Here is a 22,414-nt window from a genome sequence, read left to right as displayed (position 1 = left end):
AGGGAAAGTAGCGACTGAAACCATACAAGGCCAGAGCATCACTTCCTCCTAAAGATGGCCGACTCCAGAAACAATGCGGAGCTACTATCATATTCCTGCCTTTCGTCCAGTCTCTCGCCTTTCCACCTTTCTTCCTTCCTTCATCTCGAATCTCACTTAGAATTCATCCAAGCTTCACTTATTGCTCATATATTTGTCTCACTGTCGACAGGTATAAGGCATAATCTCACACAGCTTCATTTTCACTCCTCTCAACCCCTCTATATACTACAAGGAGTCACAAAGTTCATTAAGAACATCGATCATGGCATCAGCTTCCGAATCCTCGTCGTTGCTGGAGATCTTCTCCAGAAATAAGGCCTATTTTGATCCGCGTTTGTTTGAAGTCCACTCCACCGTCGATAGCGTATTGCCGGTCGAGCCCAAACCTCCCACTCCACCCCAGCTAGTTCTTGTCCTAGAGGCCGCTCCTGTCATGCCCGCCAAGGGCCCCGACAATTCTCTTTACAGCCTGCACACTCAGATCCGAGGGAACACAACACTCGTCCCCTTCTCGACCACGCCAGAACGGACTCGAAGTATCTCATACGACTCGACCATCCACGTAACTCAACATAAGGATCTCAGCCCCTTCGGTAATTTTGCTGATACATCACTTGATTCATATATTGAGAATGACATTTATTTCTCACGTCAATCAGTGCGCGAACCGTCCGACAACGAGTCCGAGCTCGAGGATGTGACAGTGGAAAAGGCTGATGTGAGGAAACTCATCGCGGAGGAACTCAAGAAGAATATGACTCGTGCCAAGAAATTGTGCTCGAGGGCACGGAGTAGCCTCCATTATTAAGGGTCTTGTCTATGGTCTCGTTCGGGGGAGATCAACTAAATGTAATATTGTCTGGGGCATTCCTGTGATGGAGCGAATCCTGTACTTAACGGACCATCTGAATGATGTTCGAATCTCTACAATCAAAGTAACGTTTCTGTCCAGTTCAAGCTCGTAGAGATCAAGCTCTTAGAGATATTAAATAAATTGGTCTATGCCAGATAATGTCACGGCAATTCTGTACAGCCGGTCCAAAGAGATGCGCGAATCAACGTCAAAAGGCGGCCACGAGGTCTTAGAAGTCCCGAAGGTCCCGTGAAAGGAGACCTCTAATTAGTGACAGAGAGTTATCTGGGTGATCAGTGTAGAGAAACATGAAAAATAACACTTAGAAAGAACAGGAGGATGTAGTTTTAATCACACTTCACAGTATCACTGGTGTGTAATTAAGGGCGAAGTATACAAAAGGCGGTCGGCCGAGTTGCCTGTGCGCCGAAACAGCCAGCTAACAATTGCCAGGAACGTCAACACTCCCACTTCCCCTCCAACCCTCCCAATTAACTACAAGATGGATCCCTTTTCAGCAGAGGGCGGTAAGCTTTTCAATGTCCCAGATTTGCTCATTCAGTTCACTCATCCTTCTCTCAGAGCTCCTCAACATCCACAATGCCTTCCACTCCGGCCAATACCAATTCGTGATCGACTTCGACACCGCCGCCCTCTCCCCCGAAAACCAGCTCCCTGCCCGCGTGCTCAAGCTGCGCGCCCAGATTGCCCAGGGACAGGCCGCCGAGGTTCTTTCCGCCATCTCCAGCGAAGAGGATACCCCCGATCTCGCCGCCATCAAGGCGTTAGCCCAGCAGGCTACGGGCAAAACCGACGCCGCTCTCCAGCTCGCACATGATCTTGCTGAGAATTACCCGGATAATGCTACTGTTCAATTCGTGTGTGCCACGGTGCTGCAGGCACAGGACCACAGTGAGGAGGCCCTTGCGCTGCTGGCAAAACACCAGGGTAGCCTTGAGGCGTAAGTTGACCACCGTTGCAGATGCGCAACATGGCGCAAGGCGCTAATTTGGCTGGTCATCTGTAGAGTTGCCTTGATCGTTCAAATCCACCTCCAGCAGAACCGTACCGACCTCGCCTTGAAGGAGGTCCAGGCTGCCAAGCGCTGGGCGCAGGACTCGCTCCTCGTCAACATTGCCGAGTCGTGGGTCGGATTGAGAGTGGTATGCACCCCTACTCAAATCCATACTTCTATCATATGCATGAACTGACGGGTGTTGTCTTATTAGGGTGGCGAAAAGTACCAGTCCGCCTTTTACGTCTACGAGGAACTCGCCTCCGCACCTACCACATCCGCCCCTTTGTCAATTGTCGGTCAGGCCGTCGCAGAACTTCACCTGGGCCGTCTACCTGAAGCTGAAGCTGCCCTGACCGCCGCTTTGGAGAAATACCCCGAGGACGCCGAGTTGATCGCCAATTCTATCGTATTGAATGTTTTGGCAGGCAAGCAAACCGCAGATCTAGAGTCGTATGTGTCCTGTCCCCTTAATTTTTGGATTCAGATAGACAAGCTAACTCTTACTTTGTAGTCGGCTGCAGCAGACCCATCCCTCGCATGCCCTTCTCGCCGATATTCAGGAGAAGAGCGAGTTCTTCGACGCAGCGGCGTCCAAGTACGCGCCTAAGGTGTCGTCTTAGAGGACGGAGGAATACTAGCGATCTAGATTTGTGTAATTTCTGCTTGCGAAGCCTGTTATTTGGAGCTGGGATGCTTGATATCCTGCTTTGTTATGAGTTGACACGACCCCCTTAAGTGCAATAGCCAGAGCAAATTTTCTTATATTGTGTCATCAGTAAGCACATCGAGAGGCGGTAAATATTATACAGTTGTACAGTATCATCCGTCACTGAACATGATAATGTTTTAATAGCAGGAGTCTATGTTTTCAGTTGGTAATTAGTTCATGTGCACCAGTAGGATATAGCAAATGTGGAGAGATATTTAATGGAACGTCACAGAAGCCTTCGAGTTTGCGTCATGATGATAGTACTTTTCAGTGATGAAATTTGAGGCAATTGTTTATTGCCAGAATTCAGAAATAAAAGTAAACTACTACAACATCCCTATAGAAAAAGAAGGGTTGATGAAGAAGAAAAAAGAGGAAGAGGGAAGAGGAAAGTGGGACAAAAACAAAAAGATGAGGTCCCTGCCGGGATTGAACCGGCGACCTTTCGGAATGATCTTAAGTTAGAGTCAAAACCGAACGATATGACCACTAATCCAAGGGACCTGTTGATATGGACTGTGAACCAAATTGCGAAATGAGTACTTCAAGTCCCAGGTGTCTGAACCCATCGCGCCTTCCTTGGTCTATAGTCTGCAACTCAATCACTTATTTAATTTTCCTTTCTCTCCCTACTGTTGACTGATGACTCACTAGGTTGAATGGCCTCTATATTTGTAGAAAATCGAAGAATTTGAGTTGTCATGAACGAACGATCTGAGTCTCCAAGACTCGGACACCTACGCTTTATCTTTCCGAATGGCTCCACTTGCTCCAAATGATACCCTCAGGACTGAGAGGAAAAGTCACTTCTACGAGAGAAGCATCACAAACGAGAAGCGATCCATTTACGCAGCTCCCTGCTCGTTTGTGTTCCCTCCTTCGACCCAGCATCGGTGTAAAAGGGCGCGTCATGAGCCTCGTCGTAACCGACGACATAGGTTGTGTTCGGAAAGACAGACTCAAGAGAAAATTAGCGATTCATCGATTCACATCCGCCAAGAACCAAACATACCTTGATCTTCTTCGCAAACTGCTCGATCGGTGAAAGCAAGATCTCATCACCACCAGCCAAGATCAAGATGCGCTCCGTCTTCGCATCCTGCCACCACTCCGCAGGCGCCTTATCCGGCTCATTCCAGTTATCCTTCACTTTGCCGCCGAGATAAGAAGCAGACCAATTATTCAGCACGTTGCGTGTGAGAATGTCTTTCCATTCATTCTCTTTGAATGATGGTCCCTCATGGCTGAAGTTGATCCACGGCGCAAAGCCAAATACGCCTGCCAGTGGCTCTGAGAGCGAGATGGGCTCAATCTCCGGGTGTGGGTGCGACAGATGTAGCAGTGTCGCCATGGCCAAGTTCCCACCCGCCGAGTCGCCGCCCACGACCACATTACCTGGCGACCGCCCTGTCTCGTTTAGAATATACCGCAGAGCTTCGGTGGCTTGGCGCAATTGTGTCGGATATGTTCCGTATGGAGTGAGAGTGTAGCGGGGGAAGAACACGGCGATATCGTGACCGCTGTCGTTGACGACTTGAAGTAGGTCAAGCCAGAACTCGAAAATAGGGTGGGATGGCTGCTATCGCGAAGCCGCCGCCTGTGCGACATCGTTAGAGATTGACTTTGCGGGAAAGCTTCGATTTGTGTAGCGTGCGCCACACGTGGAAAGCTCGATACTGGCTACTGCTGACGTACCGTGATAGTAGATAACGACGTTCTTTGCGTTCTTACTACCGAGCCAGAAACCCTCTGTGTTGTGGGGGAGAGACGATCTCTGGCTCGAGGCCGCGCTTTTGCATCACGGAAGTATAGACAGAGGTTGACGGAGGAAACATAGCCCTAAGTGTGGAATCGTCAGCTTCCCTTTTATTCTCTGCTCTCCCCATCTTTCATGGAACTTCTCCCAAGTCCTCTCCCCAGAACTTCGAGAAACGTACTGCTTCTGACGATCGGACGTGCGATCACACATCCGGCGAATAGCGGCAGCCGTGATATGATGGCTGTATTTCTTCGGGCTGGCCGAACCTCGAAATACTCCTGTGATGGCTGCCATGAGAGCATTGGTCGCGATGGTGAGCTGAGCGAGAGAGAGATCTGCCTTTTCCCAGAAGCCCAGTTCGGGCACGTCAACGGGCTTGGAGTCGGCCATGATTCTTTGATATATTTCAGTGAGGTTTGAGTTGTCAAAATGATGAAGTTGTTCATGGCACTATCTCTAGGGTCCTGGTTCTGACACAGTATTTCCCCGCTTCTTCAGATCGCCGATTCGGGTTCTAGCCTCGGCTGCTCCTGTGGGGCCCCCCGTCCGTTCTCGGCTATTTGGTGATCCAGTACCGGACTTCTTAGCTCTGTTTTGACATCGACGAGAGAAATGATGGAGAGTCTATGCGATTTACAGATTCACAGAGTACATCTACATCAAGATCCATTGTGTTCGCTTCGCCCATTCAAACAAGGTAAAATTCATGTGACCCGTCATAATACATGCAGGTTCGTATGCGAGACACTTTTGACGGACATCACAGGTTGGCACTAAAGCCGGATCGGCCTAGTAGACCGCGATTAGAATTGATGGTCTAGTGACCGTTGACCATGTCCTCCTTACCGGTCAGCTCGCAGAACGCCTTATACGTCGTGAAGACATCATCCTCGCCCTCTCCACTGCCAGTGTTTTCGAGGATACACTCGGCCTCGGCGCCAACGAAGAAGACGTAACCCTCGTGCACTTCCTCAGTCTTGTTGCCCACAGTAATCTTGCCTTTGCCGCGGGTACAGATCATGATGCTAGGACCAGCGATGGGGTCGAAGGTCACCTTAGCCCCTGTTCGCTTCAAATCAGTCTTGACAACGCTGAACTCCTCGATCGGGGGATCATAGAGCATGGCAGATGAGGCGCTGGAGTACGCTGTTGCGTTCAGAATGGCATAAGGATAGTCCGTGGGTCGCAGCTTCTGCTCCTCAATGGGAGCGTATGAGTACGTCAACATCTTGGTCAGAGTGGGCACATCCTTGAACTTGGGGGTAAAGCCAGCTCGCACGACGTTGTCCGAGGATGCCATACACTCGATGATGTCGCCGGACACGTAGGCGTGAATATCATCAGCCTTGAGGAACATGGCCTCACCAGGCTCAAGCTTGATGAAGTTGAGGAAGAAGAAAACGAACGAGCCGATGTCCCCGGGGAATTGGCCGTCAAGGCGCTTGATAATTTCAGCCAACTCGGTTGGGTTGCTGGGGTTGGTCTCAACATCGCCCGGCAGGCAAGCGAAACTCGCTGGCGAATTCTCAGCCTGGGCAACCAAATCCTTGCAGGCGTTTCCGATGTCATCTGGAGAAGATTCCATCAGGACTGTGAACACCGAGCGCAGCGCATCCTTGTTCCGCTGCATAACGACCTCGTCCTCAGACTGCTCATTGCCCTTGACAGCCTGCTCAAACTCGCTCGCGGCCTGGGATCCGATGAGCTTTCGAAGAGGTTCGAGTGCCTGGAGGAAGTGGGTGATCTCGGCCAGAGGACGGAATCCGCACAGACCTTCAAAGGGTGTCACGGCAATGGTCATCTCAGGCTTGTGGTTGTCATCTGCATTAAGATAACATATCGTAAGCTCGGAGCTCTATCCGCCTGAAGTTTTGAAAGCTGCACAAACCAGGGTAGTTTCTAGGATCGCGCGCATGGAGCTGTTCCGCCAGCTTCTTATTGGGGTGGGCTTGGATACTGAGCGCCTTGCGGATTGACAGCACCTTGAACAAGAAGGGAAGACGGCCTCCATAGCGCTCGGTGATCTCTGTAGACATCAGAGCTTGATTGTCTTGAACGAGATCGAGAAGGGTGCGCTGGGTCTCGACGTCTTTGGAGGGTAGGCTAGGATGGGTGCCCATCCATAGCTGTGTATAGATGAGCCAACTGACACCTCCGGAGCTTTCTGTCCTAACGTACCTCTGCGTAAGGCTTCTCAGCCTCGATTGAGAAATCTGCTGGGGCTGTCGTGGCCGCATAGCGGGCGGCAGCCGAATCCTGGCCAACCTTGCCTATGACGGGGTTTAGTGCGGGGCGTTCAAGTTAACACATTCAATCTTACCCCCAGTCGTAGCTATTGACGCCTGCAGAAATGGGTTAGAAGTGCAAGTAGACCTAGGAATATCAAGCCGACTTACCACATTGCAGACGGAGCAATGGAACCTGCATCTTGAAAAGTTTGTTCTTGGGAAAAGTGAGGGGCGCCTCGGTGATTTTCTATTACGCAGATTCCCCACGCCAAGACTCTCGGTGAAGGTGAGTGCAAGGGTCCGGCGATGAAACAGGGATTCGGCACTGTCACTGGGCCCGGCGTGGGTTTTGATCCTCCTCCAAAGCCGAGTCTGCGATTTAAACACCCGTTTATGCCGTGCCCAAGATGGAAATGCTGCCGCTTGCGGCCACAGGCTGGGATTTCGCGACGTGTTTCAAGCTCAGCCCGCATCACGAACCATGGGATCCATTCTTCATCCAAAAGCGATATCAATGTCCGTTGAACATTAGAATGTAATTACTTAGTACCAAAGGACTAGGCGCAATGTACGAACAAGCAGTCTGCCAAGAATTAGGCGCGCGTTTACCCCGACCGCCTTGGCTTATCCCCGAGTCGATGCGACGGGAGCTCGACTTATCCTCAAGAGTCACGACCGCGATCGCGCTATTCCCCGCTCCAGTCACGGCCCATTGAATCCATCCTCCCCAGATAGTAATACCCTGCTAGACCGGACAAGATGTCTCGGAATCGTCCTCGACCTCGCGACAATGGTTTAGGGAACAACGAGGAAATGGAGCTGTGGACTCGCATATGCCAGGACATCCGCAAGTCAAAGGAGAAGTTCGACCAACAAGCTTCTCTATCTGTGCAGATCAAAACCCTGGTAGACAGGATTACCCGTGATGGCAGTAAGTGTGCCCTTTCATTTCATGCGCTAGCTCGATCCAACTCATCGATTACCTCCCCCGCATTGGATTTCGCGAGAGTCTTCCAATACAAGGCAGCTAAGATTTCATCCTCGAAAGGACCCACTATGAACGACCACGACCAACTTGACGCATGGCTGCGCCAAAGTCAGAAACTCAGTGAAGAGGAGCGGGCGATCATGCAGGATGAGCCTTGCGACGTGATCAAGAACCTCGAACTCCTCACCGCGCTTCGGAGAGCGTCCGAAGCCGAAGCCCCCCGGTGGTCGCTCAAACGCACTATCCAAATCTCGAAAGAAGAGGTCCGATATGGATAGCTCAGCTGCCGACTCCCCAAGTGCCTCAGGCGCCGATAAGTCGAATCGCTCCAAGGGTGGGGTCCCGCGTAGCGCGAGCGTGTCAAGCACTCAAGCACGCGAGAGCCGCGGTGAGGGTGTGGCAGTCAAGATCGAAGAAGGAAGCGAGGGAACCAAGGGAACTGCGGCCGAGCGAAGTGGGATTCTCCAGGTTGGTGCACAGGTTGTATTCAAGCACAATAAGAATAAGCAGGGTGTGGAGGGGGAGGGTATTCAGTGTATCATCAAGAACATCTCTGGCGAGGGACATAAGAAACGGTACAGTTGTTTGCAACTTGTGAAGGAGCCCCTAAAACTGACAGCGTCGGTGTAGATGGTACGAGGTCCAAGACCCCGAGCCGAATGAGAATGGCGAGCAGGGTGCTGTCTACAAGACAACCGCATCGTCTCTCATTCCAATCCCACCGATGGGATCCTCGATGTCTGCTTTTCCAGTTGGCAAACAGGTCCTTGCCAGGTACCCTGATACCACCACGTTCTACCGCGCGGAGGTGATGGGGGCGAAGAAGGAGGCTTATCGCCTCAAATTTGAGGGAGAGGAAGATGACAAGGAGATGGAAGTTGACCGTCGCTACGTCTTGGACATTCCAACCAAGTAGATCGGGCTTCACGGCGACGTTCCCATGATCTGATATGACTGATATACCCTTAGCGAGGCGCTACTTGGAGTTCAAAGGACCCATGGCTACTAAACAGATGATTTCCCTGGCCATCCCTCATTGAAAATAAGCAATGGAACTGTGATTTTTTTCAACTTCTATACATCTGTATACCTCCACTCTAGTGAATCGCGCTTACCAGGATTTGCCTAAGCGATGGAAGCTGCTAGAGTAAGCACTGACAGCGCGATGAGTCAGCCCCGCGCGGGCCGAGGGTGACGGATTGACGACACGGCTCTCTCGGCCGTGATCTTTCTCGAATTGCCACCGATGCACATTCCTTTTCAATATTTTTGATACGGTACCCCGAACCGAACAAGACGAAGTCTGAACTCCCTCAGGCTCTGCGTTTTCAACCGTTGCAATGGCGAATCTCCCTGCGCACGCCTCTCCGAAACTCGCCCCGCACTCTATCGCACTCACCCAAACAGATCCTGTATCCGACAATGCGAGCCAGGAAGACGGGATTGCAACAGGTGAACAGACTCCTACGTTACCGCAATCATTCCTATCGCCCGCGTTTACCCCACCTGTGACTCCCGGCGGATCATTGGATTTTGCCACCAATCCGACAGACCTCCTTCACAAGAGTCAATCAGCTGCAATCCAGCACAAAGATGAACACGCAAAAGCTCCTAAGCTCCTGGAGCAGCTCCCGCGGGTAGAGTGTATTGTGCGGGCGCGAATTCCGACCTCTAACGGCGCCGAGATGTTCCTGCACCTCTACCACAATGACCTGGATAATAAGGAGCACTTGGCTATTGTATTTGGAAACAATATTCGCAGTCGCAGTCTCGACCGCGTTCACCCGGGGGAGACCGAGATGGATCGCATGATCCGAGGCGCATATGTAGGGAAGTTGCACCCGGGCCGAGTCAGCAGCTGGGAAGATGACGGCAAGGCCGGATCAAATTCATCGCCGCGCCGTATGGAGCCCCCACTGGTGCGCATTCATTCTGAGTGTTATACAGGAGAGACAGTGTGGTCGGCCCGATGCGATTGTGGTGAGCAGCTGGATGAAGCGGCGCGATTAATGTCCCTCCCCGTTTCAGATCTTTCGTCCAAAGCACCGGAGCTGCAGTCTCCACAATCACAGTCCGCAGGGGGTGTCATTATCTACCTACGACAGGAGGGTCGAGGCATTGGTCTCGGAGAGAAGTTGAAAGCGTATAATCTGCAGGACCTTGGGTCTGATACCGTCGAAGCCAATCTTTTGCTGCGGCATCCGGCAGATGCGCGAAGCTATGGTTTGGCCACGGCCATGTTGGTGGATCTTGATTGTGGAGCGGACACCAACCCAGACGGAATCCGCTTGCTCACAAATAATCCTGACAAGGTGCGAGCTATTGAAGGCCCCAATCGGGAAGTGTTGGTGAAGGAGAGAGTTCCTATGATTCCTTTGGCCTGGCGAACTGGCGGCGAACGCGGTATTAAGAGCTCCGAGATTGAGGGTTACTTACAAACCAAGGTTGGTTCTGCAGACTTTTGAGCTCGAAAGACAGTACTGACTCTAATCTCATAGATTTCGAAAATGGGCCATATGATTCAATAACTCCCCTATTTCTATGTGAAATCTTTTCCCCCAACCTAGCCCAGGAGCCTTTGGCCTGTCTATACCTTGTACGATCGACACGACCAGTCTTTGTCTTGCATATTCATGATCTTGACTTGTACATGAACTTTTTACTCCTTGCGAAATACGGTCTTTTGGGTTCCGCCAACTATGCGCCAGCAAAATTACTACATTTATACGGTATAGTCTATTCTGGGATCAATGGAGGTGTAATACACAGTGGGGAGTGGACCTTGAGAGTCTAAGCCTTGTAGATCATGGATCGCGAGGCTCTCGATGATAGCCGCATCTATAGATTTGGAACACGAATGAATGAACATGAATATTGAAGAACAAGATCAGACCACCTGTTTGCGAACAAGTCTGCCAAATGTGCTTCAGTTTCCAAGGTTCGGGAATGCCAGAACGGCCCCTCCGCGCACTGGAAACTCTCTCCCCGTCTCCATCGACTGCGATTTCGACCCACCCCAGTGCCAATCCTGATAACGTAGTCTGACACGCTCAGCTCCTGATTTCATCTTCCCTTCCCACCCCTATCACTCTCGTGTATGGCTTTCGTCACTCGCTAGCGCGTGTGTGAGGCCATGGCCAGCCACGCTCCGTTTGACTCCGATTGCGTCGCGGCAATCGAGGGTAGCTCCCACTTTACCGCCAAACAAGAGGGCTCACCCGCTCCTTCGCGCTCAACATCGCTTGGCCTCGAATCGGTCATCACAGAAAACATTGAGAATAATGGAGCGTCCACGACCGTCGGGCGAAAGCGCAAGCTGAACAGCACGTCGTCGCGCGGTGTACACAATCTCACTCCCGATCAATTGGCGAAGAAACGTGCCAATGACCGCCAGGCGCAGCGCGCGATTCGCGAGCGCACCAAGGGGCACATTGAAGCTTTGGAACAGCAAGTCCGGGACCTCTCGTCTCAAAAGCCCTTCCTCGATCTGCAGGCTGCCATTCAAGACAATGAGCGTATTCGGTCGGAGAACAGAGAACTACGCGCAGGACTCAAGGCGGCGATGGACATCATCCAACCTTTACTCGCAAAGCCGGAGCCGAGTGGTGAGTCGAAAGCTCTTCTGTATGCTGTGTACCCTTGCTGACAGTGATAGATCTACCGACTTTTCTCTCTCTGCGGACATCCGTCCCACCCCCGGCCAATACTCCTTACTTCCTCGATTCCGAACACTTGACACCCGGTAGCCAAGCGGGAGGCCCAGTCGACAAGCCTTACGCCGAGTCTATTGCAAGCCTTGACACACCTTCTCCTGCACGGTCAGCCTCCGCCCCAGGGAGTCGCCGCAACAGTAGCAATGGAGCCCTACAGACAACTTCATTCCGCAATGTGCTGGATTCACAACGCCATCACGTCGCCCATGGGCTTGACTTCAGCGTGGAGGAACGATTAGGTTTCAATTTCCTCTTGGATCCCTCCCAGAATGTTCCCAAGATCGATCGTCTTCGGCGCAGAAGCTCTGAAAACATCAGGGCCACTCATCCGGCCACCCCTTCACCACTTCACTTGCAACCATTGAGTCACCCCCCATCCAACCAGGCGACAAGTGCATTCGCTTCCCCTATCAAAAATACTGGTCCTGTATGTCCATTAGACAGCATCCTACTGGATTTTCTGCATAATCGGCAACGCGAGGCGGCGCAGGGAATCCCACGTCAGAAGCTTGTTGGACCACCATACCCGAGCGTCTCTTCACTGTTGAACCCCGAGAAGGGTGCATATTCGCACCCGGTGTCAAAGGTATTCACAGACATTCTTCGCACATTCCCCGACATTTCCTCATTGCCGGAGCAAGTTGCCGTGCTCTACACCATGTTCCTTCTCATGCGGTGGCAGATCTATCCTACCCAAGAGAACTATGACCGATTGCCGGAATGGCTCAGGCCTTGTCCTACACAACTTCTTGAGGCCCATCCTGCCTGGATGGACTACATACCATGGCCCCGAATGCGTGAGCGTCTTTCTACAACCCACCAGGATTACCCATTCGAGCATTGGTTCATTCCGTTCACTCGTGGCTTGTCCGTCAACTGGCCATACGAAGCCACTGACTGCCTGCTGTCAGCCGGTGACTCGGACGAGCTACTCATTAACCCCGTTTTTGAGCGACACATGCGAAATCTTGACAACTGGTCTTTGGGTCTGTTATTTGCAGAGACCTATCCCAGTCTGGTCGATGCAACGCGGATCAGACCTGAGGTGACCCAAAAGCCATCAACACCGTGTCCCTTACCTTCCTCTTGACTGGTGAGATGAGACCCACACTTATTAGCTGCATTGCTGTTTCAAAAAACCGCATTTTTGGGTGATGTGATAACCCCTTTATCTTACAAATACCAAAAATTCGCACAGTTCTGGCCGTGGAAGCTTGGAATAGATACACCGATTGGAACGTTGGTTGAATTTTTTTTTTTTTTTCTTTTTCTTTTTTTTTTCCCTGAAATGGGTGCTTTCAAGGTCAAGAGGTTGTTGGACGATCTGAAAGTTCTTCACCAAGCTTAATAATTTCCATGAAAATACAGCACAGTTCAAGCCTTGCGGCTTTTCTCGTTCCAGAACTCAAGACCAGCCTGTTGCCGCAAGATTCCGTACATAGAGCTGCTGTCGAGACATTCACCTGCGTAGTCACGGGCATCTTCCATGTTTTTGCGAGCAAGCGCGAGGCCTGGGAGCTTAACGCCCTGCTCTTCAGCCATATTCATAGCGTGTTTAGCGTCTTTGATGGCCAGAGACACGCCGAATCCGGGGCGTGAGTCTAGAGGCGGCGCATAAGCCCCAGTGGTCAATCTAGGAATGTTATAACCTGCTGTCTCCTGCTAGTCTAAGGGACATACCTCTTAGAGTATCCGCCAGCCACAGGGCCAAACGCCTCGCCAATAAGCTCCTCCATAGGCCCAGTTCCAAGTCCAGTCTTCTCAGCAAAGACCTGAGCCTCGCCAACAGCTTCCATCATGTTCACAGTGACAATGTTCCTAAACCCAAGTCAGGAACAATCTTCGAAGCAATGGCAATGCACCCAAGTAACTCACCCAGCAATCTTGAGCAAAGAGGCCTTGGTAGCATCCTCTCCACACTCAATGACACGACGACCCATAACATCTTGGATGAACGGCTTGACAGTCTCAGTAGCACTTCTAGGACCTCCAATCGCAAAAACCAACTTGCCATCCACGGCAATAGGGTTTCCACCAAAGACAGGTGCCGCCACAAACGAGGCCTGCTGCTCCTTCAACTGAGCCACAGCCGAGCTAACCGTCTGCGGGTGTACAGTCGAGCAGTCCACAAAGATCTTACCCTTCAGGGATATATCTGACCCAATGGCCGAGGAGAGGAGACTTTGCAGCACAGTATCATCTGCAACCTGCGGAAATCAGTGATCTGCAGGTCATACATGGGAAAGTCCAGGACCCTACCATGGTGAAAATGATGTTACTCCGCGAGACCAACTGGCCGAAGCTTGTTTCGGCGATACCGCCAAGTGCTTTCAGAGATGCACCGCGCGACATTGTACGGTTGTTGTACAGAAGGCTCAAGGCGTTCTTTGTGGCGAGGTGCCGCTGCAAATTGTTGGCCATGGCGAGGCCCATGGAGCCGAGGCCATACTAGGAGCGCCTTAGCTACATCTACTGAAAACTGAGGGATGGGTGGATGGCTTACCCAGCCGATCTGTGTCATTGTGTCTGAAGATGTGGTAGCTCGGTGAAAAGTTGCTATTATCGTGTTTTGCTGATAAAACGCCCGGTTAATTTTGGAGAGCTCGATACCGACGGTGCAATCACTCGATCTAGATGTCGAGAAACGACTGTCTTCAGGTGATATGACCTGCTCTTCGGTACATAAAGAGGTGAAGAAGTCTTGTGGAGCGCGTGCCGTTTCCCGAGGATATCGGAGTCGGCCGATAGGGTGCATTGTCTTCTACCAAAAGGGCTAGAGAGCTGTCTCTACTTGCTACCGGACCGATCGGGATTGCCAATTGACATGCTACATAGCTTAAGAGTTTTGAATACATTTCAGGGCTTATTTGCCTTGCATTGATTCTTGGCTTGTTGACAGCGCTCTCCCTTCTCTCCTGAATAAGCAATTTCAGCCTCACAGTACAATGAATCGTGCCTCTAAATACTTATCATAACGCAAAATCTCGAGGACCAAATTGATTCTCATTCTATAGTGAGATTTACAGCTTGAGAGTGATAACACTTACTGATGCAGTCATGTTATGTAAAGAGTGCGGCTCGCTCCCCGCAATTGGGGAGGATAGGAGGTACGGTACGGTCACGTAATTAACGATGATGATGGCCAGGCGACAGACCTCACTTACCGACATCAACTCTCTCCGCGTCCTCCACTCCACCTTCAATTCCACTCCTTCCGCTCGGACCTGCACAGAATCTGTTCTGATAGCATTGTCCTTTCCATACCACCACCATGGCGGAAATGCCCATTGGTACTTGTCCCGGAACCCCCAGGCGACCGCGTGTCAACCCCCCAGCTCCCAAGCTAACAGCCCGCAGTCCTCGATGGAGGAACCGGTTTTCTCAAGGTCGGCTATGCCGCCCAGGTATGTTAAACCAAGCCATCTGCGATTGAATCTCTTTTAACACGAGCGGCGCCTTTAGAACTTCCCAGAGCACCAGTTCCCCTCGATAGTGGGGCGGCCTATCTTGCGAACGGAGGAACAGGCCGGCGACATCGTGGTGAAGGATATTATGTGCGGAGATGAAGCTGCTGCTGCTAGATCGATGCTTCAGATCAGCTACCCGGTACGTCTGTTCCAGACAAGGCGTCTGCCCTCACCGTCTCCTACCCCGCCCTCTCCGCAGACAGAAACGTGGTGTTAATTGCAGCTCCTGGCGGGCTTTTTAGATGGAGAATGGTATCGTTAAGAAGTGGGATGACATGCAACATCTGTGGAACTACACCTTTTACGACAAGATGAAGATCGACCCTACAGGCCGCAAGATCCTCCTCACCGAGCCGCCGATGAACCCCCCTCAAGAACCGCGAGCAGATGGCCGAGGTCATGCTCGAGGGATACAACTTCGGAGGTGTTTATGTTGCGATCCAGGCGGTGCTGGCACTGTATGCCCAGGGTATGAACGGCCTCCCGGACGCGTATAGAGAATTGAGAGGAAATGCTGATGGTCTGTTTAGGTCTGAGCAGCGGTGTGGTCGTTGACTCCGGTGACGGTGTCACACACGTTATTCCCGTGTACGAGTCGACCGTGCTGAACCATCACATCAAGCGATTGGATGTTGCGGGTCGCGACGTCACCCGCAACCTGATTGCCCTTCTCCTGCGCCGCGGTTATGCGCTCAACCGAACCGCCGATTTCGAGACCGTCCGCCAGATCAAGGAGAAGCTTTGTTACGTTTCCTACGACCTCGAGCTGGACAAAAAGCTGTCTGAAGATACTACCGTCCTCGTCGAATCTTACACTCTCCCTGATGGTCGTGTCATCCGCGTGGGCAGTGAGCGCTTCGAGGCCGCCGAATGCCTCTTCCAGCCTCACCTGGTGGATGTTGACCAGCCCGGTATGGCTGAAATGCTCTTCAACACTATTCAAGGCACCGATGTCGACATTCGGTCCAGTCTATACAAGGCCATCGTGCTCAGCGGTGGTAGCAGCATGTATCCTGGTTTGCCTTCTCGATTGGAGAAGGAGCTGAAGCAGCTCTGGCTTACTCAGGTTCTGAAGGGTGACCCCGAGCGTCTGAATGTGAGTTTCTATACCTACTTCCCGTAAAAAAAAACCCCCCAAACACATCGCTAATAACCTCGCAGAAATTCAAGGTTCGCATTGAGGATCCCCCACGACGGAGACACATGGTCTTCCTAGGTGGTGCCGTGCTTGCCAACCTCGTGAGTCTCTTTACCCACATTTCTCATTCCCAAATATTAACCAAGTTCTATAGATCGCCGACAAGGACGACATGTGGGTATCCAAACAGGAGTGGCAGGAACAGGGCGCCCGCGCGTTGGCCAAGCTCGGTCCTCGATAAGCGATTGTATCTAGTTCCTTTCTCATTTTTGCGTTTGCCCACTACTTCCGCATTCCTGCAAGCCGTGTTTTTGCCCCGTTTCTTCTGTGTCGTTTGCCCCCTCACCCTTGTCGATATCCTTCCCCCGTTATTGCAATGTCTCCCTGTCTCTATATTGTGCCTAGACTGGTCTGGTGCGGGTGAGTTTGGGGCTGTTGACATAAAAGAAAGAAACAATTTTTATCGACTGTTGGTGTTTTTGTGTAGGTGAAAAAGAAGTAATATTAAACGGCTGCAGGCTCTCTCCGTTCGATTCAGTCATCATTGTCCATGAAAAACTCCCGGCATCTTTGACTGAACATCTCATCTCTCCCACCTTGAATGCCTCACAGCCTTAGATAGCCCCATACAGCCCTGAAATGCCTAATATAAAATCTCATTATATTCTTCAGAGGAAACACCCCGCGTTCATTGAGGCTAGGATTATAGTGTCCCAACGTGGCAAAGACGGCGTCTTTTCAGACTCTGGTTAGGGTGCAACTCTCCTGAATTTCACGCATCACCTCATAGTTTAAAGCAGCAAGATCTGCCAACAATAGCAGTCCAGCATCTAAAAAGATCGATATGATGGCTGCCGGTTCAGGAGATTAGTGGCCTTAACTTGGGTTATCATTCTTTCAATTTTAGCCCTTAGCCAAAGAATGTTAAGATCGCGCATGTGCTCCACTTCTAGATCCCTGCATGCGATAAAGGGGGTTTTGTACGTAGACAGACATTTAGAAATGGTTTTTAGATATTTTCACACGTCCCAAAATTCTAGTATAATAGCTGACATGAATCACGCAGTGCAATGCACCTAAAGGAAAAGAAGACATATACACGAGTACGGAGCTAGCTCTCAATAGCACTCGGTGAGACCGCCAATATCACTGCAAGCGCCGCGATAATCAGCGAAGCCGCGAGAAAAGCCGTTAGAGCAACACTGCCCCGACTAGCCGGGAATTTGCCGCGAACGATCCAGTACTGGCTCTCGAAGTAGCGGTGAAAGCCGACGATCAGAATGAGAATAGAGACGCCAATAAAGGTTGAACCGAGGGGTTTTCCAACGCTACGGAGGCGGGAGGAACTCTGGGATGAGGGAGTGGTTACCGTGTCGAGGATGCCGTAGGATGAGTGGGCGAGCACGGATGGTGGGTTGGTGAGAGCGTGGAGTGATTTTGTCTGTGTTGTTTCATTTGCGCTGTTCAGACGGAAGAGTTGGGTCACTGCTATGCCTATTGAGGCGAAGGCGAGAGATGTGCGCATCCAGGCTAGGAACGTTCGTTCTATTACTGATTAGTACGTTCTATACACTTTCAGCTCTGTCGAAATTGGGTAGCATACCTAGTGCCAGGTGGTCACGAGCAACACTGCCCTTGTTCTCTAATTCCAAGGCGCCGAATCTATCTATGAAACGGCTTTTCCAGGACTGTGATGGCTCATTTGACGTCTGAGGCGGCTGGTTCTGGGCGTTGCAGTTGCAGTTGCAACTGCCATTAGCTTGATTCATGCCATTGCTCGGTGCTGAGTGGTCCGTCGTAGCATTCATAGGTTGGTCACGTAGTCCATATGGAGGTGCCGGCGTCTCCGTGGCTTGATAGTTGCGTGTCGCGGAGCCAGGCGCATTGAAGAGGTTAGTGGATTCGCTGAAATGCGCTTGCTGGGTCTGCTGGTTCCTGCCACGCTTTCGGGACCCGAGGCTCGAGCGGGACCCGCCGCTGCCGGCAGATGATGACAGGCCTGAATCTGCATGGGTTGACGAGCGAGACAACTGAGAGCCTGTCTCTTTGACTTGCCCGACGTTGCTAGGGCCCGCCGGAGACGTCGCCGATGGGTCGGATGTATTCATGATGGCGTGCCCATGCCGTTGTAAGCCACTTGAGGGTACGATCCACCAGATAGCCTTGAATAATCAAGGCTTATGCAGCTCAGGGCCGCCAGGAACCAAGCTGGAGTGGGAAAGATCGAATGTTTGTCGACTGATCTCGGGGCAAGATGGCTAAGAGGGATGCGTTGAGCGGTGACGGAGTTTCCCTATATCTCAGTTTGCCTTGAATTTAATAAGAGGCTTCATCCACCATGTGTGCGTCCAGTGTGACCTCAGCCGAGCGACGGAGATCTGCTCGTGGTTTTCCGGGGAAGATCACATGTTCTCTGTTCCGGGATCTCCACCACGCTAATCCGTTTCAGGGGATTTTCGTCATCTGGATCCGCTTTGAGAAGGCGGTGGCCCTGGAGGGTCCTTTCTGCCGCAATGGCGATCATCTGTCGTATCATGATCAGATTGCTACTTGCGCCCCTCACTCCCTCAAACATGGCTCCCACTTCATTATCACCCCATGCAGGCAAGGTAGACCTGTCCAAAAAGCTATCAGAGCTGCGGTCAAGTAACCGCCGATCATCGACTGCTAGTCGAGACGCGACTCCGAAAACCCCTCCTTTGCCCACGCCGCCAGACCTCTCTGGTCATCAGTACTCTCGCCCCGTTCGCCGCATTCTATCCCCCTAAAGACCATGAGATCTTCACCTCTTCCCCTACATACAACCTCGTGCTTGCATTTATCTTTGGGCTCTCCGACTCCGTGCGCGGTCGAGCCACTACCGATTCAAAGAAACCGGAGTCCGATGCCATTTCCAAAATCTCCTCTGTGCTTGGTCAGCTTCGGTCTTTAATCGATAAGCATCCGGCCATTGATCAAGGTGGATCGCGTTTTGGTAACCCTGCTTTCCGTACCCTATTCGACGATGTCGCCGCTCAGAGCGCATCGTGGCACAGCGATCTCCTGGAACTTAGTGATGCGGCAGCGGTCGACGAGGTATCGACATATCTGATCCACTCGTTGGGCTCGCGAGATCGGTTAGACTACGGCTCAGGCCACGAGCTGAACTTTATGATGTGGCTGTTATCTCTCTATCAGCTGGGGCGTCTACCTGCTGCAGACTTCCCCGCCGTGGTGTGCCAGGTTTACATTGACTATCTGCATCTTATGCGGGATATCCAGTCGATTTACTACCTGGAGCCTGCGGGGTCTCATGGTGTCTGGGGTCTAGATGATTACCATTTCCTACCGTTTCTATTCGGTGCGAGCCAGCTGATTGATCACCCGTACGTGACTCCCTTGGGAATTCATAACACTGCTATGCTGGATGAGGAAGGTGATAGGTATCTCTACCTGGACCAGGTACGATGGGTGGACAGCGTCAAGACTGTCAAAGGTCTCCGATGGCACAGCCCCATGCTGGATGACATCTCGGGTGCGAAGAACTGGTTCAAGGTCGAGAGCGGTATGAAGAAGATGTTTGTCAAAGAGGTATTGGGTAAACTGCCCATCATGCAGCATTTCCTGTTTGGCAGTCTCTTGCCCGCTGCTGAGGGCATGGGGGAGCTCACCGAGGACGATGACGATGGGCATGACCATGCTCATGATCATGCCCACGACCATGGGAACGCCGACTGGTTTGGAGACTGCTGTGGTATCAAGGTACCCAGCACGGTAGCTGCAGGGGCGGAAATGCGCAAACGGATGGGTGGATCTGGACTGCGCCCGATTCCCTTTGACTGAACTCATTAAACTCAGGACTATCAAAAATTAATAAATAGAATTTATAAATAATGAGCATATGCCAATGACTATCACTCAAAGTCTACCAAGATAAGCCATAGATCAGTTCGGTTGGGGCGGCTACCTGGAAAAGTATCCAGTGCGCCTATCTCACCGACATTTCCGACCAGTTCTGAGCATGTAGAACACAACGATAGTCCCTCTTGTCTTTTGAATGTACCATTATTCTTAGATCCATGGAACGTAGTCGCCATCAGTGCGAAATGTCACCTTTTTTACCGAAATTTCAAGATAGTCTCCGCCACCGCCTCTGATTGGCCCACCGCCCTCGACCCGACTTCAACTTACATTTCTCCAATTGCGCATCGCTGTCCCGCCTCGTTCATCGCGGGTCTACACGAGCCCAAATTCGCTAAAATCCTTGTGTCATTACCAGCGGGGAGTAGAGCGTGTTAAAGTCTCCGTTAGAAAGAAGGGGCAGGACGCGCTCCAGCCGAACCTCTCTTTTCCCTCGTACTCCGCACGCCCATCATCTGTTCTCACATTCCCCCACTCATGGCGCCAGATGAGTACTCCACTGGCGGAGGCGGTAAGCTTAAGCTCAAGGGTAGCAAAGTGAACGATGGCCGCGTGGAGAAGAAAAAGAAGAAGAGCCTGAAGAAGAAAGAGAAGACCGAGGAGGATCAACCACGAGAAGCGGAAGCAAGACCAGATGCGGAGTCCAAATCCCCCGCTGCGGACGATGAGTCGCAGAGCTCAGCCGCGAAAACCGAGGCCGAGAGGAAATATGAAGAAATCAGGCGAAAACGAGTATGTGCCCTTTTCTTTGCTGACGATCAGCGGTTCGATTGCGTCACTGGAGTCTTGTGTTCAAGGGCTGACGAAAAGTAGTTGCGTGAGAGGCTTCAGAAGGAAGGCATCAAGACGCACAAAGAGCGAGTCGAAGAGCTGAACAAGTATCTCAGCAGGCTGAGTGAGCATCACGACATGTAAGTGTGTTGGTTCCTCTGTTTGTCGCGATGGTACTAATTACGTGCATAGGCCGAAGATTGGACCCGGCTGAGGGAGGTTACAGGTTACCAGACTACACAGCATACAAATCACAGGTTATCAAATTTTACAATTTACAGAAGACAGGTGTATCATAGGACCCAATTCGAAATGGTATATTCATATCAAATTCCAAATAAACAGGCTAGAACGAATGACTTGCCTATGGGAGTCCCGCAGGATCTCTAGGAGGCAGTCCCGAAAAAGTCCAAAAGATTCAAAAAGACTAGGCAGATTCCAAAATATCATGCCAGGCGAATGCAAAACAAGGTTCCCAAGGATGAATAATTGGAAAGAAGCCAGGAGGAAAAACAAAACGCCATGTAGATGGTAGAACAGAAAACAGCCACCCTCGGAGAAGAGAAAGGAGAACACAGGAGCCGTGGCCCCAGGAAGAGGAACAAGGCAAACAACCGGCCCCCGGGGCAGAAAAAGATGGTCACAACCGAACCGAACAGAACATGAACAAGAACACCGCGCTAAAATTCAACCAGCTGAATGGCGACAACCACCAGGGTTTCTCGATTCTCGATTTCCAATCACTCAGAGAGGTCTCATACCCCCTTAACGACAACCGTTCGTTCGCTGTTCAGCTTGTCGGCATTCCGAGCATGGGACTCCTTCTTGCAGTCTTCCAGACCGCTACATGAGTGGGCTTCCAGCATGCGGTGCTTGGAGCAGAAATGACCGGCGCAAAAGCTGCAATCGCCCACGATCCGCTGGGCGGCTTCCTTGCACTCCTTGAAGTTGCAACGGGGCTTGCGAGGCGCCATGATGAATGGAAAAGGATATGAAGTGAGGTGGTTGAGAAGGCAAAGAGGCCGCGGTGCAAAAGATCGGCGTGGACGGGTGCTGAATCACTGGTGTGACCGTTGCAGTGGGAAATCGGATACGAGGAGAGAGAGATAAGCGCCGAGCACGGAAAGACCGAGAGACGTGAAGATGGGAATGTGGCGAGATGAACGAGGTCCTCAAGATAAGGGGAAGAGGAGAAAGAGACGGAAGCTGCGAGCTGCGAGAAATTGGTGAGCTAAGTATGAATAGGGATGAGGGTAACAAGGTGTAGGACGTACCCTTGAGGTGGAGACGGGGAGACGGAATATGAAAGACGAACTAGCCACGGAGGGGGGCTGGACGCTTTCTATATAAAGGGGAAGCGGAAGAGACGGAGAGAGAGAGAGAGAGAGAGAGAGGCAAAAAAAGTTAAAGATGCAAGATCCGGATCCAGCATATTAAATGGTCGGAGTCTAATGGCTGAGTCAGTTCCATAGAAGTCCATGGAGTGACGGAATCAGTCATCGCTGAGCGTGGAGGCGAGCGGGTCCAAAGGTTTCGATAGGCTCCATTCGGGCCACTTGGTTAAACCCATTTCAACCCATTGCGAACCCCGTTCATGCCTGGCATTGCCTAGCATTACACCTTAGTCCCCCCCCCCCTTTTTGACCAGTCCTTAATAGGTGACCCCGAATGTCGGAGTGGCGCTTCTTCTCGCCGCGTACTCTCTCTCTCTCTCTCTCGTCTACAGGACCCTCAGGTTGCGTCAACTATGGAGTTTAGCCCCTTTCTGCGCCAGCTGCATCTCGGCACACGCGACCCAGCAGGCCAGGGAGGCCCAATGATCGGAATG

General features: G+C 51.6%; 13 protein-coding genes across 13 annotated transcripts; 8 read left to right on the top strand and 5 right to left on the bottom strand.

Moving 5' to 3' along the window:
* Positions 1-304: 304 nt before the first annotated feature.
* N7477_002574 (uncharacterized protein) lies at positions 305-850 on the top strand (the record flags this gene model as incomplete). Its single annotated transcript, XM_056964237.1, has 1 exon — positions 305-850. The coding sequence occupies one exon, from the start codon at positions 305-307 to the stop codon at positions 848-850; it is 546 nt and encodes a 181-aa protein (XP_056824190.1).
* Positions 851-1,397: 547 nt separating this feature from the next.
* N7477_002573 (putative Coatomer subunit epsilon) lies at positions 1,398-2,533 on the top strand (the record flags this gene model as incomplete). Its single annotated transcript, XM_056964236.1, has 5 exons — positions 1,398-1,422; positions 1,478-1,856; positions 1,923-2,058; positions 2,125-2,363; positions 2,425-2,533. The coding sequence occupies 5 exons, from the start codon at positions 1,398-1,400 to the stop codon at positions 2,531-2,533; spliced, it is 888 nt and encodes a 295-aa protein (XP_056824189.1).
* A 912-nt stretch (positions 2,534-3,445) lies between these two features.
* N7477_002572 (putative 6-hexanolactone hydrolase) lies at positions 3,446-4,771 on the bottom strand (the record flags this gene model as incomplete). Its single annotated transcript, XM_056964235.1, has 4 exons — positions 3,446-3,580; positions 3,635-4,201; positions 4,392-4,461; positions 4,560-4,771. 4 exons carry the CDS (start codon positions 4,769-4,771, stop codon positions 3,446-3,448), a joined length of 984 nt encoding a protein of 327 aa, XP_056824188.1.
* A 427-nt stretch (positions 4,772-5,198) lies between these two features.
* Positions 5,199-6,808, bottom strand: pmi1 (mannose-6-phosphate isomerase pmi1; the record flags this gene model as incomplete). Its single annotated transcript, XM_056964234.1, has 5 exons — positions 5,199-6,202; positions 6,270-6,507; positions 6,560-6,651; positions 6,702-6,713; positions 6,778-6,808. The coding sequence occupies 5 exons, from the start codon at positions 6,806-6,808 to the stop codon at positions 5,199-5,201; spliced, it is 1,377 nt and encodes a 458-aa protein (XP_056824187.1).
* A 560-nt stretch (positions 6,809-7,368) lies between these two features.
* On the top strand, positions 7,369-8,513 carry N7477_002570 (SAGA-associated factor 29 family protein; the record flags this gene model as incomplete). The annotated part of the gene is made up of 3 exons (XM_056964233.1): positions 7,369-7,820; positions 7,861-8,172; positions 8,228-8,513. The coding sequence occupies 3 exons, from the start codon at positions 7,369-7,371 to the stop codon at positions 8,511-8,513; spliced, it is 1,050 nt and encodes a 349-aa protein (XP_056824186.1).
* A 424-nt stretch (positions 8,514-8,937) lies between these two features.
* Positions 8,938-10,125, top strand: N7477_002569 (GTP cyclohydrolase II; the record flags this gene model as incomplete). The annotated part of the gene is made up of 2 exons (XM_056964232.1): positions 8,938-10,041; positions 10,096-10,125. 2 exons carry the CDS (start codon positions 8,938-8,940, stop codon positions 10,123-10,125), a joined length of 1,134 nt encoding a protein of 377 aa, XP_056824185.1.
* Positions 10,126-10,730: 605 nt separating this feature from the next.
* On the top strand, positions 10,731-12,400 carry N7477_002568 (bZIP transcription factor; the record flags this gene model as incomplete). Its single annotated transcript, XM_056964231.1, has 2 exons — positions 10,731-11,202; positions 11,253-12,400. The coding sequence occupies 2 exons, from the start codon at positions 10,731-10,733 to the stop codon at positions 12,398-12,400; spliced, it is 1,620 nt and encodes a 539-aa protein (XP_056824184.1).
* A 284-nt stretch (positions 12,401-12,684) lies between these two features.
* On the bottom strand, positions 12,685-13,831 carry N7477_002567 (NAD(P)-dependent oxidoreductase; the record flags this gene model as incomplete). The annotated part of the gene is made up of 5 exons (XM_056964230.1): positions 12,685-12,943; positions 12,991-13,128; positions 13,186-13,517; positions 13,570-13,758; positions 13,814-13,831. The coding sequence occupies 5 exons, from the start codon at positions 13,829-13,831 to the stop codon at positions 12,685-12,687; spliced, it is 936 nt and encodes a 311-aa protein (XP_056824183.1).
* A 750-nt stretch (positions 13,832-14,581) lies between these two features.
* Positions 14,582-16,156, top strand: N7477_002566 (actin-related protein 2; the record flags this gene model as incomplete). Its single annotated transcript, XM_056964229.1, has 7 exons — positions 14,582-14,600; positions 14,668-14,714; positions 14,773-14,916; positions 15,020-15,173; positions 15,308-15,873; positions 15,939-16,016; positions 16,070-16,156. The coding sequence occupies 7 exons, from the start codon at positions 14,582-14,584 to the stop codon at positions 16,154-16,156; spliced, it is 1,095 nt and encodes a 364-aa protein (XP_056824182.1).
* An 870-nt stretch (positions 16,157-17,026) lies between these two features.
* Positions 17,027-18,023, bottom strand: N7477_002565 (uncharacterized protein; the record flags this gene model as incomplete). Its single annotated transcript, XM_056964228.1, has 2 exons — positions 17,027-17,460; positions 17,519-18,023. 2 exons carry the CDS (start codon positions 18,021-18,023, stop codon positions 17,027-17,029), a joined length of 939 nt encoding a protein of 312 aa, XP_056824181.1.
* Positions 18,024-18,253: 230 nt separating this feature from the next.
* Positions 18,254-19,737, top strand: N7477_002564 (serine/threonine-protein phosphatase 2A activator; the record flags this gene model as incomplete). The annotated part of the gene is made up of 2 exons (XM_056964227.1): positions 18,254-18,257; positions 18,587-19,737. 2 exons carry the CDS (start codon positions 18,254-18,256, stop codon positions 19,735-19,737), a joined length of 1,155 nt encoding a protein of 384 aa, XP_056824180.1.
* A 555-nt stretch (positions 19,738-20,292) lies between these two features.
* Positions 20,293-20,800, top strand: N7477_002563 (uncharacterized protein; the record flags this gene model as incomplete). Its single annotated transcript, XM_056964226.1, has 3 exons — positions 20,293-20,547; positions 20,629-20,726; positions 20,779-20,800. 3 exons carry the CDS (start codon positions 20,293-20,295, stop codon positions 20,798-20,800), a joined length of 375 nt encoding a protein of 124 aa, XP_056824179.1.
* Positions 20,801-21,341: 541 nt separating this feature from the next.
* Positions 21,342-21,560, bottom strand: N7477_002562 (uncharacterized protein; the record flags this gene model as incomplete). Its single annotated transcript, XM_056964225.1, has 1 exon — positions 21,342-21,560. The coding sequence occupies one exon, from the start codon at positions 21,558-21,560 to the stop codon at positions 21,342-21,344; it is 219 nt and encodes a 72-aa protein (XP_056824178.1).
* Between the last annotated feature and the right edge of the window lie 854 nt (positions 21,561-22,414).

This window comes from Penicillium maclennaniae (genome assembly GCF_028827695.1).
Source record: "Penicillium maclennaniae strain IBT 15551 chromosome Unknown utg000003l:1.0-5670915.0:1.0-5674809.0, whole genome shotgun sequence".
Taxonomy (NCBI): Eukaryota; Fungi; Ascomycota; class Eurotiomycetes; order Eurotiales; family Aspergillaceae; genus Penicillium; species Penicillium maclennaniae.
Note: the sequence above shows the minus strand (reverse complement) of the source record. Positions and strands in the feature narration are given on the sequence as shown.